General features: G+C 39.8%; 6 protein-coding genes across 6 annotated transcripts; 3 read left to right on the top strand and 3 right to left on the bottom strand.

Annotated features, from left to right (window-relative positions):
• Positions 1-2,150: 2,150 nt before the first annotated feature.
• BATDEDRAFT_25280 (uncharacterized protein) lies at positions 2,151-6,047 on the top strand (the record flags this gene model as incomplete). The annotated part of the gene is made up of 1 exon (XM_006679355.1): positions 2,151-6,047. The coding sequence occupies one exon, from the start codon at positions 2,151-2,153 to the stop codon at positions 6,045-6,047; it is 3,897 nt and encodes a 1,298-aa protein (XP_006679418.1).
• Positions 6,048-6,883: 836 nt separating this feature from the next.
• On the top strand, positions 6,884-8,388 carry BATDEDRAFT_89019 (tRNA:m4X modification enzyme; the record flags this gene model as incomplete). The annotated part of the gene is made up of 6 exons (XM_006679639.1): positions 6,884-6,924; positions 6,996-7,123; positions 7,198-7,522; positions 7,580-7,741; positions 7,833-8,035; positions 8,139-8,388. Exons 2-6 carry the CDS (start codon positions 7,047-7,049, stop codon positions 8,386-8,388), a joined length of 1,017 nt encoding a protein of 338 aa, XP_006679702.1. The 5' UTR covers positions 6,884-6,924; positions 6,996-7,046.
• A 700-nt stretch (positions 8,389-9,088) lies between these two features.
• On the top strand, positions 9,089-9,761 carry BATDEDRAFT_25278 (uncharacterized protein; the record flags this gene model as incomplete). Its single annotated transcript, XM_006679354.1, has 4 exons — positions 9,089-9,119; positions 9,225-9,349; positions 9,446-9,576; positions 9,665-9,761. 4 exons carry the CDS (start codon positions 9,089-9,091, stop codon positions 9,759-9,761), a joined length of 384 nt encoding a protein of 127 aa, XP_006679417.1.
• A 220-nt stretch (positions 9,762-9,981) lies between these two features.
• BATDEDRAFT_16747 (proteasome core particle subunit beta 7) lies at positions 9,982-11,608 on the bottom strand (the record flags this gene model as incomplete). The annotated part of the gene is made up of 6 exons (XM_006679313.1): positions 9,982-10,191; positions 10,272-10,473; positions 10,588-10,734; positions 10,830-10,959; positions 11,165-11,241; positions 11,463-11,608. The coding sequence occupies 6 exons, from the start codon at positions 11,606-11,608 to the stop codon at positions 10,078-10,080; spliced, it is 816 nt and encodes a 271-aa protein (XP_006679376.1). The 3' UTR covers positions 9,982-10,077.
• A 417-nt stretch (positions 11,609-12,025) lies between these two features.
• Positions 12,026-13,320, bottom strand: BATDEDRAFT_89366 (thiamine diphosphokinase; the record flags this gene model as incomplete). The annotated part of the gene is made up of 5 exons (XM_006679557.1): positions 12,026-12,234; positions 12,341-12,640; positions 12,736-12,902; positions 13,017-13,092; positions 13,188-13,320. The coding sequence occupies 5 exons, from the start codon at positions 13,318-13,320 to the stop codon at positions 12,026-12,028; spliced, it is 885 nt and encodes a 294-aa protein (XP_006679620.1).
• A 638-nt stretch (positions 13,321-13,958) lies between these two features.
• BATDEDRAFT_89365 (uncharacterized protein) lies at positions 13,959-15,331 on the bottom strand (the record flags this gene model as incomplete). Its single annotated transcript, XM_006679556.1, has 3 exons — positions 13,959-14,336; positions 14,608-15,074; positions 15,157-15,331. 3 exons carry the CDS (start codon positions 15,329-15,331, stop codon positions 13,959-13,961), a joined length of 1,020 nt encoding a protein of 339 aa, XP_006679619.1.
• Between the last annotated feature and the right edge of the window lie 3,123 nt (positions 15,332-18,454).

Raw genomic sequence — 18,454 nt, 5'->3', positions numbered from 1 at the left:
AAAAGCGTATGCGGTACTTCCTACCCAACTGGTTACAACTTGCTAAAATCAAAAAGGTTGGTAGAGATCTACAGCCAAAATAGTTGAATTGCATCCATCCATCAACCTTGCCTAATTGATGTGAATACGACTTTTTATTGGTTTAAAAATTTCTTTCATATCTATGATCTCATGGGTTTTATTAGTGCATTACAAGTACATGTGGGGTTAATCTTGTCACGTCAAGTTGCAACGATCCGTTGTTGATCATAATTGTCATGTTTACGTTGATGTCCGCAGTTGTATACAATGTATCTTGAAACCACTACAACCAAGCAGTTCCAAAGCATACACGATTTAATTCCCGAGTTGAGTCATTTTTATTATTTGGATGACTTGTTTTACGACTTGTGGCCATGAGAAGGAGGGAGGAACGAAAAAAACGGAATCTTTATAAACATTATATCAAGATTGTATACCTAATGAATTTGTTTTTCGATAAAAACGGCGTACTTGATACACGTATAGATCAAGGTGTCAAAACATGGTTATTGGAACTGTTGCTTGTCTATGCACTGGTATCAGATCTAAAAACATGTCTTGCTGATATGTATTCAGTATCTACTATCGTCAAGCCTACTTTTTATTCATCAAGGGTTCAGTTGATTGATTTTGCCAACAATGCCTGTTTGGATCTTGGAACTCTGTCAAGTTGGTTTTTGGTATTAAACACTGTCGGAATTACTTTTATTTTTGCAAGTGGATCGAGTCAATAACAGGTATGCTTTTTGTTGCATGAAAATTGAATGACAATCGTATCCACGTAAAATAAGCAATGAATGAAACTAAAATATTCAATATAGTTGAATGTTTCTTGGACTACAAGTACAAACGTATCCAAATTGAAGATACAACAAAAATGAGTTTGAAAGCAATCGAACCCAATCATGGATTACAATGGATCAGCGGCGATTATACAATGCATGACTGCCAAAAGAGGTGTAGGCAAAACTATCGTTTGTGTGCATCACATGATGATTGCTTGTTGATTGAGTATCTGAAAAAATGCAATCTCCAATAGAAAGGCATGAGAATAGCCGACCATTTTATTCCAAAGCAATTGCTGCGGGACAAATACAAAATAATCCGTAGTTTCAAATACAAAGTTGATGAATTGTCATGATTCGATTCGATGATGCCATCAGGCCTATTTATGGTATAAAAGCACAAGTAAAGGGTTGTCGGTAGGTATGACGCAACTGATAAGCTCCCTTGGATCTATTTGATCATTCTATTTGGCAAATTCCAAGAGTATATACTTGACTGAGAAATGCATTCTACATTCTCTTGTCGCGAATCATGATTTGCTATCAGGAGCAGGATGGTTGAGGGAAACTTATTCTATACAGCTTGTCAAGTAAATAGCATTGACAAGGCTGGAAAAAAGCCAAAATCAAACCTCGATCATGCAAACACAACTTGGTTGTATTTGCTGATAAAGGCTAAAAGTTGGAGTATGCCAGTCGATTGCTATCTCAAGCACGACGTTATGGAAGCAACTTTGAATATATTTTTGTCAAGACACCGAGATTCGTATCAAGGAGTCTGTATAAAATAAAAGGGATGATTAGTGGAATAGATGATGAAAGTATAGCAGCAATTACTGATAGAAAGCAGCAGGTTGTGCATTGGCACACTATTTTATGCGGCCTGAATCCAAAAATAACGTTAGGTTAACCATGTATAAGGGTTGGAGTGCTATGCTTGTGTTTGCATACACCAATATACCATTCACATTGTCGCTAGCTTTAAGCGGTCATATTGACCATCTAACTCAAGACTACTTACTGAAAAATCGATCAGATTCAAGAAAAGCCAAACTCGCCTTCGCAAGCATTCGTCTAATTGACTCGAAAACAAGTGAACGCACCACTCCATGCTAACCCAAAGTGCATGATTATACAAAGACGTAAATCTTGATACCAACTGAAAAACTCGACACTAACGTAACCAACCAGTCCGACAAAAACCAACAGCAGGACATTACTAAAAAGCTCTTAATCCTTATCACTCCTCTGCCTTTACATTGCTATAGGATTGTATGCCAATTCATCATTCTTCAATCCTCAAACTCCGATCCATTCCACTCTAACAGCGAATTCAGTGTTAGAATGTCGCAACAGCATCAGAATACACTCCAACAGCAGCTGCTACACCAACAGGGTGCGAAGCAGTCTGCTCCGTATCAACCATCACAATTGACCAACTCGCAGTATCCTCAGCGACAATATCTACTTCAGCAACAGTACTATCAACAGCAACTTCTAAACCAGCAGCAACCTCCATTACTTTATAGTCAAAATACTACAGCTGCTCAGGAGCATCCACAAGTTCGTATCAAGTCTTCTGCAGTACGACAGGAAGAACGAGAGCTAGCAAAGGGCAAGCAGCAATGGGAGTCTCATTTGCAGCCTTCTATTTATCAACAATACAATAATCAACCTCCGTCACAGCAGAAACAACAATATCCTGCTACACAGCAAACACATTTACGTACACCCCATCACAAGCAATGGCAGCATCTTCAACAATATGGTCAGAATTTGGTAGAGTGGAGATCCACTATCGCGCCTGATTCTGACATGTCCATAATGCAGCAACAGCTGAGTCATCCTGCGTCTACTCCTGCAGTCACTGCCGATTCTATCCATACAGAATCTCAGAGTGTAACAACCTGCCAGCCTAGTCTCCCAGCTAATCAACACTACAGCCAGGGTGTCCATATGACACATAGTCATCATGCTAATAAACCCTATACTGTACCATCTCCTAAAACATTGACTAGTAGACTGGTTGCTGCTACGTCAGGATCCATGTCTGCTGCCAGGCATTCTGTCACGCATTCTGCCACAGTCAATCCTGGTCCCGCGTCGCAATGGGTTGTGTCAGACACCACTTCCGATGGATTAGAAACACAGATTTCCAAGGGTATAAAAAGTGATGATCCAAGTGATAGTATGGCTAGCAATCATCTGGGCTTGGATCCTTGCTCTTCCATTGATAGTGTTTACCGCAGTGATAAAGTCGGTACTTTTAGAATGAATACCAACGGAGGTAGTTCAGATAATAACATGATATCTGTCACAACCCAACAGCAGCCTAGTGCTGCCCAGATTCAACAGATGGAATTTCAATCCACAATGAATCGGCGCTCTGCTGTTCCATCTGCTGCTGTTAACAATATTAACAATGCTACCAACATGGGCATGCTGGCTACTCCCACAACGCTCTCTTTTTCCGCTTCCATGGGCGATCCCTCCGCCATTCTTGCTACAAGCGCTCCTTTTACCTCCAGATCCACATCCTTTGATAAATCTTCAATGCAGCATCCATCTGCTCGATACAATCAGAATTTTGTGACTGGAGGTGCGCGCGCAGTTCCTCAGTTTGCACAGCGTTTGGTAATGCATGGCCATCCTTATAATCAGCAACACAATCTACAGCAGCAACATACTCAGACTATTCCTCATGCGCATGTGAATTCTGTCAGTAATTCTGATCTCTTGAGCAATGCCAATGGCGGAGCCATGGGCCAGATCAACTCACTTAAACACAAGCTCAGTCAGGCTCAACACACTCAGCACGATCAATCTGGTCAATCTGGTCAATATAATCAGCATCATCAACATAGTCAGCAGCTTCAGTCTTATTATAATCCCTACACTGCTTATTCATCACAACTATCACAACAATCTACTCCATATAATCATAGTTTAGATTCGTTTTTACATGCCACAGATCTCTTGCGTGTTCCAACAAACTCTCCTATTCGAGACTCTAACCCATCGTCGCGTGTCAACAGTGCTAATCCTACTCCTGAACTGCCACATCAGATGCCTGCTCATCTTCCCAATACTTCCCAATCCGTTTCTATGAATTTACAGCTTGCTCAACAAAATATATTTACTTTGGCTCAACCCAGTAGATCTCCATCTCCATTACTCGGTAATGCAAGCGGTAAAAATGGCGCTGTAACCACATCCAAAGCCACTATAAAACCCCATCCTACATCCGTTCATATTATGCATGCTCACACCAAGGGTTTAGACCCATTATCAAATCCTTCAAGCGCAGCCTCTTCTGCTACTCAGCATTCTGATACTCCACTCTCAATGCGCGGCACGTTTATTCACAATCCTACTGGTATTCAAATGAATATGCATTCTCAATTGCACATGGCTGGTGACCCTGCGTTATCTTTTGATCGACATCATTCTCGCTCTTCTACTCCAAATTTCACTGTTTCACGCGAAAGTAGTCCAGCAAGTCGATCTACCGATTTAGTCTCTGTTCATAGCGCACGTACTGACTCTTATCCATATATGGACATGTACCAACAGTCAGTTGCTTCAGGAGTCGCCGTGCGTCGTGATTCTCATAGCACGGCTTCTACTCCCAACACTGGATCCATGACTGCCCAATTCCAAGTGTTGGGGCATGGGCATCTTGCTGCGCAGCAACAGTACTATCAACATCCATCCCTATATCTTAATCAACTTCAAACCAAATCAATCAACAAACCAGGAACCTACGATTCACCCGCACTTAATAATGTCTCGCTTCCACATGGTCAGATAGGACCCGATGGTTTGTGCATTGGAGGTACGCCATTGAGCAGTGATCCTCAAGCTGCTACTGATTCAAAAACAGGACCTCAATGTTGGCCAACTAATGGATTTCAATATAATCTTTCTACTGATATGGAAGTTGATTTAAATCTATCCGAGGAAAATAACACGCAACTTAATATAGCAAGGCTAGATAATGCTGGAAACGCTGCACTTCAAGTGGGTGCGCTTCATAATCTTTTGAATACGCATATTAATATGAATCAATCCCAAAAAGCTCAAAAGAATCCATTAAACAGCTCCTATCCATCTCAAGAAATTCAAGGTTTGCAGGATTCTAATGCTGCAGATGGACATATCTCACAGATGATGGGATCGTTGGAGTTTAATTCTGCTGCTACTTCCCCAGCGATTGGCTTGTCAAACAATCATCCTGATCAACAATTAACTGACAGTGTTAACTTTTCAAGACCTACTCTGGACGGAAGCGGGTCAGCATCTAATTTTTATGGTGCAGTTGGGTTTCTTTCTCAAGAAAGCGATCAAGATTTACAATCATTTCCATTGCAACAGCATGATTTGAATTCTTCTACATTTTCACTAAACCGTGCTGCCAATTTGGAAGAATCACGAACTTCATCTGGATCTACCTTTTTGATAGCCAAGCCATTTAAATGCCACTATAGTTGTAACAAGTCGTACAAGAATGCCAACGGTCTCAAATATCACTTGATTCATGTGCATGGTGAGTATCCTGCATCCAGTGGTATTCATACACCACATAATGGTGGTGGTGGTTCGTTGAACAATTCAGGAAATGATGGATCAAGACGAGGTCGTGGAAGCAATACACCGGCCTCTGCAACCAGTGGCGATCTATCTCGCACAGGCACACCTACACCCAATGCTGGGTTTCCGAGTTCTGGACCTACTTCGAATGTTACGTTTATTCATCCGTCACACCGTCAGTATCAATGTCCCATCTCACCCCTGTGCATCAAAACGTACAAAAGCGTGGGTGGATTACGGTATCATCTCAAGCACGCTCATTCTGATTTGAGTCTTGTTGACTGGCAGCAGGTTATTACTTATGCGCGCGAGCTTGCTGAGCGTGGCAGCACACAATTGCGATTAAACATCACTACAGGGTTAGGACTTGGTTCCAATTCTGGAACGGTAGCGCTATCTGATTGCATACCCAACAGCACGGCATTGAATGCGAATCATTTAGAGCTTTGTGCAGATCAGCTTTCACGATCGGCACCTCCACCGCAAACTGGAGCGGATGTGGCAGGAATGCTAAATAGCTCACCGCCTATTCCGATGCAAACTCCTCTTGTACCTCCACAATTGAACTCTTCTAACCAGCAATATCAACAACAGACAAACAAGTCAACTTTAAACAAATCTTCCGACTCGTATGATTACTATCATCAGTAATATACACTTGTATGCAGAGTTGATGCGGCCGTATACTCTTTTATCTTTACTCTTGGCCTACCTTTATAACTAATACTTTAATCACTAATCCTTGGAGGTTGTGTGCACACAGTTTAAGGAATGGCATCCTGCTCTATTATTGAAAATGACAATTTGATTTTGGACAAGTCGTTTGGACTTTGCTGTTTCAACCATCAGCATGTGAATCCTTTTCAATACTTTATTCATACACTTATAGACTTTTCTCCGAGTATACCCTTATCACGGTTTTTTCTTCTGGTCATGTAACCAATGCACTCTAGCCTTGTCTTGGAATCACACCTTTTTGAAACCGACTGTCCCGATTTTATAATTTCCTACCCTGTGATGCTTATTAGTCGTCTATTTTTAAATTAAACTTAATATTAAACACAATTGAATTGGTTTTGCAATGTGATTAATTCCAACTGTGCTCGTTTAAACATTGCACCTCATTTTACAGTTGTATTCACACATGGAATACTTGTATTTTTGGAATCGACTATAGTTAAATCTGTACTTTTTTATTGAACATTGACTTGATAGAATTATCAATCTTTCAATACACATCAATGTGATATTCGTACGAATACAATTTGAGCTTATCCTGTTGATGACATTGTACGATCGCTACGAAACCAGTGACTAAAGAATGAACCATTTCGTATGGAATTCATCATTTCATGAAATTGTTCATGACAAAAGACTTGTATTTTACGTGAATTCGGCAATACAATTGGATCAAACCAGCCATTCATCAATGGATCAAATGTACAACAAACAGAAGGATTCGAAGCCATTCAAGTCATCCATTCCATTTGTACGTCCTTGTCCACCTGTAGACCGATGTCATCACTGGGTGAGTTGTGTATTGGATACTTCATTGAATCCGTTCTTGTTGCATTTTATTAAACGGATTGTATGGACTAGCTTGAGAAAAAGCTGCGATACTGTCCGTTGCAAGTCAGACCGGGTCAATCAATGTGTGCTGAACATGGACCAAAAGATAAACCCAACATGAATCCAGACTTTGTACTGTGTCCATTCCATCCCAAACAGTTGAGTTGAACTCGAACCTTGTATTTCAAACCTGTCAATCCACTAATGAATGTGTATGCTATTTGGGTTCAAGTGTTGTGAGAGTAAACGATTTGGATTTACATCGACAAACATGTTTATTCCGACCACAGCCATTACCTCCGTATCATGTCAAGAATATAAACAGCGGTTCTAATTTAGATTCGGTTTCACAACATGACATGCATGTCAAGATACTCGATATACTATCCAAAGAAGACCTTTTTGCATTGATTCAGAAACTTGACACGGCGTACCATCAAGCCATACAACACGATCACATATTCATGCGTGATGGGATTCCATTGCATGTTTTAACTCACGAATCGCTGAATCAGCGACTAAATGAAACGCAACATGGCAAACATGCAGTCCAACAAGTGAGTTATTTTCCACAACATTATGTTACAACTCAAACGTTAATTTCCATCTACTAGGCCTCATTGATGGGTCATTTACATGAAAAAAATCTAATAGGTGAGCATCGATGCTATGCGGAATTTGGATGTGGTAAAGGAGAGTTGTCCAAGTTTATCTATGCAAGTGTTCCACAACATACTCGGTATCTTTTAATTGATCGTAAAGTGATGAAACTCAAGGTACAACTATTCATTTTATGATATTTGGACTAAAGTTTGAGCTGGGATCTGAATTGAATGTGTTGTACCATGTTGGACTTGACACGTATAGGTAGATAGAGTGTTTAGAGCCAATGCCGATTGGGAGCGTGTTACAATCGATATCAGGGATTTCAATTTACAAGGGGTTGAGCGTATCCAACAAATGCCAGTCATTGCTATATCTAAACATCTATGCGGTGTAGCTACTGATCTCACGTTGAAATGTCTTTCCAACTACAAGAAAAATTGCGAATCTGATTCCTCAAACCCATCGTAAGTTGTTACAACTCGATCCCATCTATTCCTGTAACCCATTGATTCAAACCATCCACAATAGGTAAACCAGGCTGATGTGTTTGATATCTTGATTATACAGTCTAGTTCAAGGAATGGTGATTGCACTTTGTTGTCACCAACTGTGCAAATTTGACGATTACATCAATCCAGGGTTTTTAAGCAAATATGGCATTGGTGCTAAAGAGTTTGATATTTTGGCTGGTGTTTCTACATGGGCATTGTGTGGTGAGCGATCCACAAGCAAATCAACTTCATCCAAAGAATCGAGTTCAGTAGACCCTACTCATGAATTGGGTACAGAATCAAACGAGCCAGTAGCTGTCCCGTAAGTGGTTTATATCAAGATGAATGTTGAGATGTCTGTATTAACGTGATGTATTGGAAGTGTTCATTGGACAGGACTGTCATTTGAAGACCGACAACAGCTTGGGATTCGGTGTAAACGGTTTTTAGATTTGGGTCGGCGCGAGTATGTTTGCAGTCAGTTTGGATTGCAATGCGAGTTGGTTCAGTACGTGTTGCCTGAATGCAGTTTGGAAAATGCAGCATTGATTGCATGGCAGAATAAACAGGACGAATGAAAAGTGAGATTAGAACACGTGATATAGTCATGCCAAGCAACTGCAAATGAAGATTGAACTTGACGAGTAACAGGATGGTACGACACAGTCCGAACAGGAAGGGCATGTCTGGTCCCACCAGTGCAGCAAAGAGAAAAATAGCTGCAGCAAAGCAAGGTTGTGCCGTATAAAATGCTTTAAACTTGCTATTCAACGTATCTATCCACTTGTTTTTTGTTATCATTTACCGGACAAAGTCACGATAATGTTCGAACTAGGCAGTGCTAGTCTGCTTGTAAACGCATTGTAGAAACTGCTTTTGCGTTTGACGATTGAATCGACTGTGCTGAATAGACTTTCTATTCATTAAAATGGAATTAGATAGTGTGTGAGCGGAGCCATCAGGAGTTGGCAATGGCCAGATCTTGAGTCTTGACCCACCTCAACAATACCCTATGTAGCACTCAGTATGGTTGAAGGAGTGTTTCAGGCTATTAATTGTATGATCCATTCAATTTATTGTTTGGATAAATCAAATCTATAAAGTCATATCAGCTTGTCCACAGTACTAAATATAGTCGTGATTCTATGTTTTGCATGTATAGTTCCTGATTCGTCACAGCCAAAACAAACTCGTAGATACAGACCCGGCACAGTAGCTCTTCGAGAAATCCGAAAATATCAGAAATCTACAGAACTTCTTTTACGTAAACTTCCCTTTGCCAGACTAGTAAGTCATTCATGTTCAACATAACCAGATTTACCATCCTGAACAAAAGGTTTGATCTATTGCTTGCAACACGAGTTGATGTTGTGTGTAATGTAGGTCAAGGAAGTATCAGCAGAAATGGCAAGCATTCATTACGTGAGTGCATCGGCACCAAGATGGCAAGCCCACGCCATCATGGCTTTGCAAGAAGCGACCGAAGCCTACTTGGTGCATCTGTTTGAAGACGCGTAGGTTCCCTTGCTAGCTAGTTCAACCTGAACCTTTTTAATTGTGTATAGCCCTATCATGATTTACCAACACTCACTTTTTGTTTAGTAATCTATGTGCTATCCATGCTAAACGAGTCACTGTTATGCAAAAAGATATCCAGCTTGCTAGACGCATACGTGGTCCGTGGGGCGGATTGGGTTGATCCTATTTCGCTGCTGCTATGCCTTGTAGTTTCCAAAACCATCGTATTGTTAACACCTTAACCTAACCATGCTCGTACACTTGATTCGTTCATCTCATTCGTGATGACGCTCATCATTTTCCTACTCTTTCACATGACTCGATCTTTACCTTGAAAATAAAAAAAGTCAGGTTACATTGTTTATAGTCAAATGTGCAATGCTGTTATACAACTGTGCCGTCTGTGTAAAACTGTTTATTTTTGGAATCATTCAGCTCAAACCAACTTCTAATTCTTATGAATTGAAATCGTTCAGCATTTAACAAAAGTCGATCATTTATTCATAAACTGCGCCATATCCGCGAATACCTTCTGCGAAATTCCACTCCGTTGTCAGGGAATAAGGTTCAGTGATTGTGATACCAGTAGCATTGATTGTAGCACGTTGAATCTAATAGGATCAAGCAGATGAAATCATGAGTTGGTAACCAGGTTTAAACTATATTGCATCAAGACGTAATTTGAACTCACCTTGTTGATTGAACGAGCATCGCGATAGAACAGAACCCTCATGCAGTCATCAAGAATTTTAATTGCATCGGCTTCAGTAAGCTCGTCTTCGTGACCCTCAACAGCCTTGCGAAGAAGAGGCTGTGCAATGTATGCTCCATAGCCAGTAGCAATGGTGGATGAGTGATAGGTAGTTCCAAGCATATCGACATATCCAAGGAATCTATGCAAATGATTTGCCAACATGTCAATACTCATTCAATACTTTGGAATATATTGCATGAGATCAGTGTCGCACGATATGGGAATGAAACACTAAACATGTAGCTCAACTTACCGTTTTCCATCACGAAATCCGCCAATAACTAATGAGTTCCACAGAGGATTGGTATTGGATCGACGTCCATACATGACACGGGTGAGATATTCAAAAATATGTTCAGGGTGCAGTTGATGACCATCATCATGTGCAGACTCGGCGATACTAAATTGAGCAACAAAGAATAGAACAGGATATTAGACTTGATCCAAAACATTGATGAGCAACAGAGCACACATCATGCAGTTGTGTAATCTTACACACGATCTTGAACCATATGCTGAATAAGCTGCCAATCCGACATATCACCCGATGCACCTATAACAGTGCTTTCTCCAAACGAAGTCATACGTTTCATGTCTCTGATTTGTGCAAGCGAGCCATAGGAAGCTGGATAGCATTTCATGACAAAGTGTACAAGCAAAAAGGGTTGAATAGCAATAAGACTGTCAGTAGCGAGTTTAACATAAATCTGTCATATTCAAGTCACAATCAACCATAGAATAGTATTGATCTATATAGATTAAACACCTCGACAATTTCCAACAGATATTCAAGATGAACAGTTGAAGTTAAACACGGAGTTTCAACACACCTAAAGTATCGGCAGTCATCATGATGCCATCCTTGTACTTGATACCAATAACTGAAGTTCCAGTGACAATAGGTTGTCTATAGTAAATACATTAAACAAGACAGTTATTAGTACATTAGGATACCAGATATGGATCAACAGCCATGAGCTACTGCTGGCATTGCTGCTGAAAGCACTGCGTATCTTGAATACATGAACATTGCAGCAGCACATGCAGTTTTAAAACCATAGCACATGAACAGTAACAGGCACGATGACAAGTAGATATCAGGCCATAGTAGATGCATGTCAACTCAACTGGGTGTGAGTGATGGGACCACCCCTGGCATGATAACTGGCACCAGCCATGTCACCAGAACAAGAACCAGGAAAATAGTCATTCGAGCTGAAGACATCATTATCACGACTGCGGGGATTTCCCCAGTTTCCAGGAAAGTAGTCCATAGTAATAGCAAGAGTTGATGGTAACAGTTGATAAACGTTCAATTCAAATGTTCAAACGATAAAATCGCATTCGATCATAAATGAGATTCAAGCTGGATTATTACTTGCAGCGTGGTTTAGACTATTCTTGCAATAATGTAAATTGTGTCATTTCAGTGGTTCAAATAATTGAATTTGTTCATGTTTGTCATTCAACAAGTTGCATTGAGTTTGATCTTTAAAAATAGTCTTGTATTCCTTGATCGTATTCAAGTTTCTTGATAAAACTACAAATCCATTGAACGTGGTCTCAACCATTCAACAGATAGAAATGTTGCAAGCTTTATACTATTCATTTATTCCAAGAAATCACTGCAATGTGAATACAAGTGTTCCAGTTTATGTGAATACGGCTGTAAATTTCAAGTCTAGATTTGGTCAAGCCAAATCTACTTCAGTTGTCCATAGTACAGGCTGATCAGTATCAATGGTAACAAGCATATACTCGACATCATTTTTGACAGAAGAAATAGGCTGGCTATTCGAATCAATAGTCTTGTTCCATTCGTGTCGATGTGGTGTGTCGTCATTGGCAAATGCGTTGGATGAACTCCACATTTTATTGATATTTAGTACAAACGACCTGTCTTTGGATACCAATAGTTGTAATTCATTAGAAACTGTATTTAGACAGTGGCTAGGAAGCCCAATCATTACAATGCATTGAAAAAATGATAAATGGAATAAGCATACCTAAATTCCATTTGAGACCAGTAGAAATGACTCGTGCATCAGATCCAAGCGAGCCAATACCACAACACGGACCTTCAAATCCTTTTGCAGAGTAAATCCGATTAACAGGTGTGTCTGAATCAACCACGATTTGATTGGCAGTCACATATGTACTGGCAGGTCGGATTAAAGTTGCCAACGAGTGATTTGAACCTAGATATAGTTTACGAAGCGGATGTTGATGAAATAAGGTAGACATGCCGGATATTGTTTGATCTAATCGACCGCTAAGTGTGCCGAATGCAAGAATATCTTTCATATCTGAGTGGGTATGCATGGTTTGTTAATGAGATCAACTGCCATGAACGGACTGATAACGGACTGATTAACCCCATTTTAGAATAGCAAGTACATACCTTTTTCAGATGTTTCATGGTTCTCCTTCAAGTAATCAATGCATTTTTGAAAATCAGTAGCATACTGCGATGGTTTGTGTAGAATCTCTACATTCATGGATTGATAAAACTGGCGAACTTGAGGACGGAGCGAATCGAGATCACCGCATATACAATCAGGAAGATATCTTCAACATTTATACAATTAAAAAGGTGTTCAACATTCAAGTCATGTATAGCTTTTACGGCCCACGATCGAGCATGAAATGGCTTGAATAGATTGCCAGTTTAAAAGTGAATACCTTTTTCGAAGCTCATCAGTGCCCAGAGTATCATATAGTCTGTTGGCTCCACCATCCGCACATATCCGTACACTCACTAGACATGCAGATATCAAGCAGTTGTACATTAGCCTGTCCAGTCCTCACACCTGCATTCATTACTAAACAGGTTTTTGTTATTCTAAAACTTACCATTTTGCCATAGAGTTTCAAAATACATCATATTGCATAGAGGTTGATTGAGAAGAATGAGTGCTCGACGATGGGCATTGGAGGAAGATGACGGGCTTGGATTAAAAAAGTCGTACACTTGCCAAGTTGACATCTTCTAACCAGACTGTTTGCAGTTTGCAGAATAGCAGATTTAAATAAAAGATCAGAATGAGGGATTCCTTTAAAGGACTGATGTTGCATTGAATATCAATGGACTGGATTGCTAAATAATTACTCCAGATTCAGTACTTGTAACTGCTCGCGTGAAATGAAACTTGTATCTTGCAGTGATGGCTTAATCTTTATTGCGCTTTCCTGTTCAAGATTGACAATCAATCCTTTGATAAATAGAGTGTACATTGTATAACAATCAAATTATAGTTTGAGTTGGAATTATCTTTTGATATCCATACATTGTACGATTACCAAATCCATGCATTGCAACCCAGATGTCAAGCTTGTTTCAATGCAACTCTGTTGTATCTTGAAATATCAAATACACTCGCGTTCTAATTCTAGTTCAACATGACAGGAATGTAGCTGTTGTTTTCATACCAATCACTCAATGTTTACCTGCACTATTCAGTTTGGAGAGTTGAAGACTGAACAACTGTGATGTGAATGTTGTTTTAGTATTGTATTTTACATGAATACAACTGTAATTGATTCTACAATTTAAACCCAATACATTCTCAATATCAAAAAAACATGTCACTATTTAATAATCATTGTTTAAAAAAATAATATTCACTACCAAGTCAATTGTAACACCTGTGCTCTGCCTTGAAACACTCCATACTCTCCTTCGGCAATAACGCCCTGCTTACTCTCATCATAGTCTTTTTTGTTATCCATCCCTTCCAAGCCATGTGTTGAAGGTTCTTGAGCAGCATAATGTGATCTTTGTTGCTGATCAGATACCATACTATTGATGGCTGTGACGCGATTGTATGCAGGATTGTTGATTGCACTCCAGTGGTAAATAACTTTGTCACATCCATATATACAAAGAAATGAAAGATCTGTACAAGTTCGGATTAGTGATTGTAATGGTGTGATGTTGAGTGCATAGCAGTTGGATACATTGACGCTTTGCAGTTGTCGGCAGCTGATTTCTAACGCTCTGATCTGTGAATTTGATATTGACGCATGGTTAGACCAATATCAGGCAACTCAAACGCAAATCAAAACGTACTGTAGCGTCTGTTAATCTGGAAAGTCCAGTAAATTCAAATGTGTGTAAATTGGGTGCTGCTTTTGCAAGAGTAATCAGTGCCAGATCTGTGATGGTATTCGACTATCAGTTTCATCTGGTTAGTATATCCAGCTTGTACACGTTGACCTGCCTAGACTCGAGTGTATTCAATGTTTTGGTGCAAAAAATTGATACTACACATACCAATAGTCTGTCAAAGGATTGTGCCCAATGTACATCTTGAAGATTTGAAGCATTTTTTGCAAGTGCTATAATACCGTCATCACAAACTTGACTGCACTGACGCATCCAGATGCCAATCAATGTGCTGGGAATGCTTTTTAGAACAGAATAATTCACTGCTGAAACTTTATCAACCACCAATGCTTCCAATCCTGTCAGCCTTTGAATAAACATGGCAAGTGTCGTGGACGTGATATCACTGCAACCCGAAAGATTCAGATATTTGATATGAATCGAGCTGAATGGTTTGGAACCATGTTGTGGCACGTGTGTGCGGTTTACTACAATCATGGATGAATCTTTTCCAATAAGCCTGGTTAAAGATGCTTGATGGAGATTGGCGGGGCTTGAAAAAGATGATTGTATCTGTGAATCAGGCGGTGCAAGAAAGCGGTGCGAAAAAGTATTCTGGATCTCCAAAGATTTTGCTAATGTAATAATAGATAGAATTGGTGTTGGATCAATCACAAACTTGCACTGATATAAAGCTATTACAAAAAACATTCATACCATAGTCGTTGATATCCGCCTTATTTTGACCATTCCATATTGAATACCGCATTAAAGCATATTGGTTATCATTGCTGTTGCGAGAAACGGCTGTTTCAGCGATGCTCGTCTCATAAAAGAGGTTTTTGACAGAACCGTCATCTGTATCCAAATCTCTTTTTGTTGATTTAAGCATCATCAAATTATCCCTAGCACGATCGTGTGATGTCAAGTAGTCTTGCTCGAGGGAATAGTTGTTTGATATGCATTGAATCTGATCAAACTCTATTGAAAGTTTAGCCACGAGTCCCGCCAGTGTTTGCTCAGCAAACACACACTCCGACATATTTAAACTGATTAACCTCTGCCACATTGTCATGCTCACAAGATCTAAAGCACATTACAATTTTAAGATACTAGTGTTAGTCTATTAGGTCAGCATGAGAGTTGAAATTTAGAAGCCAAATGAGAGAGTTTGAATAGGAGATGATAAAGTTGTCATGGTATATTAACTGCTATAGCTCAAGCATGTCGAGTCTTGAAAACTAGACTCGTATTTCAACTTGTAGTCCCTGACCAACCAACAGCTACCAACACGTGGATTGGGCCGTAAGACCATTCGGTAAATTAATAGATGCGGTTAAGCTCTATTATTCATTCAGCCAGTGCTGGAAACCCATGTGATGAGCAAACATTGCACTTGTTTTGACTGACAGTGTGCAGATGATGCAATAAAACCAATTCAAACAAACAATGACATGCCAAATTAGGAAATCATCAAGCTTGCTCTCAATTTCTGATTCCCGACTCGAACATGATGGCCAAAAACCATTGAACTTGAGCCAAAACTTCAAAATGCGTCTCGTATTACCAAAAGCGGTGGGTGTCTCGGTCGGAGATACCCATTTGTGATCAATGATGATGAATGAATCATGCCAATAGTACATGGCTTTGATAGCAGTTACTTACCTATAGGAATCTGAGGATCCAAGTAATATGAAGCATTTTTGCAATGTTTAGAGCGCGCCAAGCTATATTTTGGCACTAGTATAGTATGTGACAAATAGCTAAAGTCCAGCTCTCGAATGTAATGGCTATATGCCACTGACTGATTTTGTTGCGTTAAAACATGATGGATCTTGACCCATGATTCCGGGGATGCGACTTTAAGTAAATACCAAATCACTAAATATCATAGTTTGATTCAATGCAAGATTAGTTGGATGGTTTGGGAGCATGTATAGCCTGTATGATTCAATTAGTCGAGGCTGCTTTGCCTGCATGATTCAGTTAGTTGGGTACGGAATTAAACCATTGGATTGTCCATCACTTTCAATAACATCATCAGATGATCAGAAAGTGGTATACAGTCGAATTTGTCCACCATGCAACCCCACTTTATTCCCAAAAAACCCGTGAATTACATCATTTCTGAATAACCATCCAAAACCACTTAGTTACCGGATAGAGATCTGAACTAATTTGACCACCAAACTAGCAATGAGATTTTACACACTGCATAGCATCGGTGAAAAGTAATTGGATAAGGGTGCATATGGGACGGCGAGAAAGACGCGGAATCGAGTTATTTTGCCATCATAGTGGCAGGGCAAAGACTGGTGCAAATAGCAAAACAACACTACATGGATAGTTTTAAATTACAGTAGGAGAAAGACTGCATGTATCCTATAAGATAATTATAGAAGCAAGTGAACACATCACAGGCCAACTTTTATCCATTGTTGGCAGTCGCTATTGCAAGTTTCAAAGTCATAACACTATTGTGGGGATGCCTTGGAGTCATTTGTCTGATCCCCTTGCGTTTTGAATATGGCGCATCAACTAAAAGTCCATGCAATAATACAATACAATCTCCAAGTTCATCCTTTCAATAATGCTTACCCTCGACACCAGCGTGCAAAAACATTTTATTTACAGATAGGCATCGAATACGGTCAGCCGGACTTTGAATGTACTGATAAATATTCTGACAGACCAATAAAGGCAGAGAGACCTTGTGTGACGTTAAAGTTTCTTGCTCGAGATTGGCCATTCAGAACGCACTTGTTGCTTGATAGGCTGTTTAGATTTATTCAAGAGAGTGTGTAATCAATGAAACGCTAGTATGGAATTCAAAGTATATTTTGATGTGTTTTTGGGATAGATTGGATGAATGATATAATATTCAAATATGGCAAGGTTCATTGCAAATGAAAATCTCTCAAGCCAGTGGACCAGCAGCCGGATTTGAAAATTTTCAAGTATCTAAATACACAGCATAAAGTAAAGCTTCAATTTAAGAAAAATGAGCAAGGCTGATTGCAGTCCATTATAGACCGGGTCAATACCAACTTTTTGTGAGCAACTAGTCGGGGTTGAGATGGACTCGAGCTCCCAGCATTCAATCACTAAACAGTTTATTCATGGTAGCTCTTTGATGATATGTATTTTTGACTGGTATTGAAACAAGCAATTGAAACAACCACGGTGCTTTGAACAGCAGCATTGAAGCATTTACTAGTTTGGGTCAAGCAGTGGCTTAAATTTTCAAAAAAAGCATACAATTATTCAACACATGTTATATTGAGCCCATGCCAAAAACACAAGAATGCAAGAAAATATCAGATTGTTAATTTTGTTGTAATAAAGCAATTTGCAGTTTTTAAAAGTGATTAAGAAACAAGCAAATTTTATGACAAAATTATACGATTTAGCTTCCTGTTCAAGGAATTCGCAAAATCATGCTTTTCCATCTTCCCCATTTGCAGATCCATTATGCCCACTTGCGGTTACTTCTTTTGTACCGCCAGCACCTGTTTCACCCACGACTGTATCATTTATACTACCAAGCTCTGGCAAATCGCCCGTTTCGTCATCCTCTGCGGTGCCATCACCAGGAAATAGCTTTATAGGAGACTTTTTAGACGGCTGGTTCGAATGTGTATAAGGCTTGGTGGATGCACCACCATTAGCAGTATGAGGAGAAGTTAGAGCTGTGCTACTTTGTCGGCGAGTAGTAGACCCAACTATTCCAGTAGAGGGTGAATGAGCTATAGACGATGCTGAGCCTGGTGCATTAGCAGAAGCGGGATTGCCTGTATTGGAAGCGTGATGTGTGGTGGCCAAAGGTGTGTTATCAGATGCAGTTGTGATGGTAGGCTTAGATCGCGGTGAGACACTTGGTTTGGTTTGTCTGTTTGACGATCCCGTATGTGTAGCATATTCAGGATTACCTGTCGATAAAAAGCATAGGCTGTGTCAAAAAATGGGAAATAAAAAGATGCAGCAACTGATCAAGGTTGCACTGTTTAAAAGACCA

The sequence above is a fragment of the Batrachochytrium dendrobatidis genome, assembly GCF_000203795.2.
Source record: "Batrachochytrium dendrobatidis JAM81 unplaced genomic scaffold BATDEscaffold_7, whole genome shotgun sequence".
In the NCBI taxonomy this organism is placed as follows: domain Eukaryota; kingdom Fungi; phylum Chytridiomycota; class Chytridiomycetes; order Rhizophydiales; genus Batrachochytrium; species Batrachochytrium dendrobatidis.
Note: the sequence above shows the minus strand (reverse complement) of the source record. Positions and strands in the feature narration are given on the sequence as shown.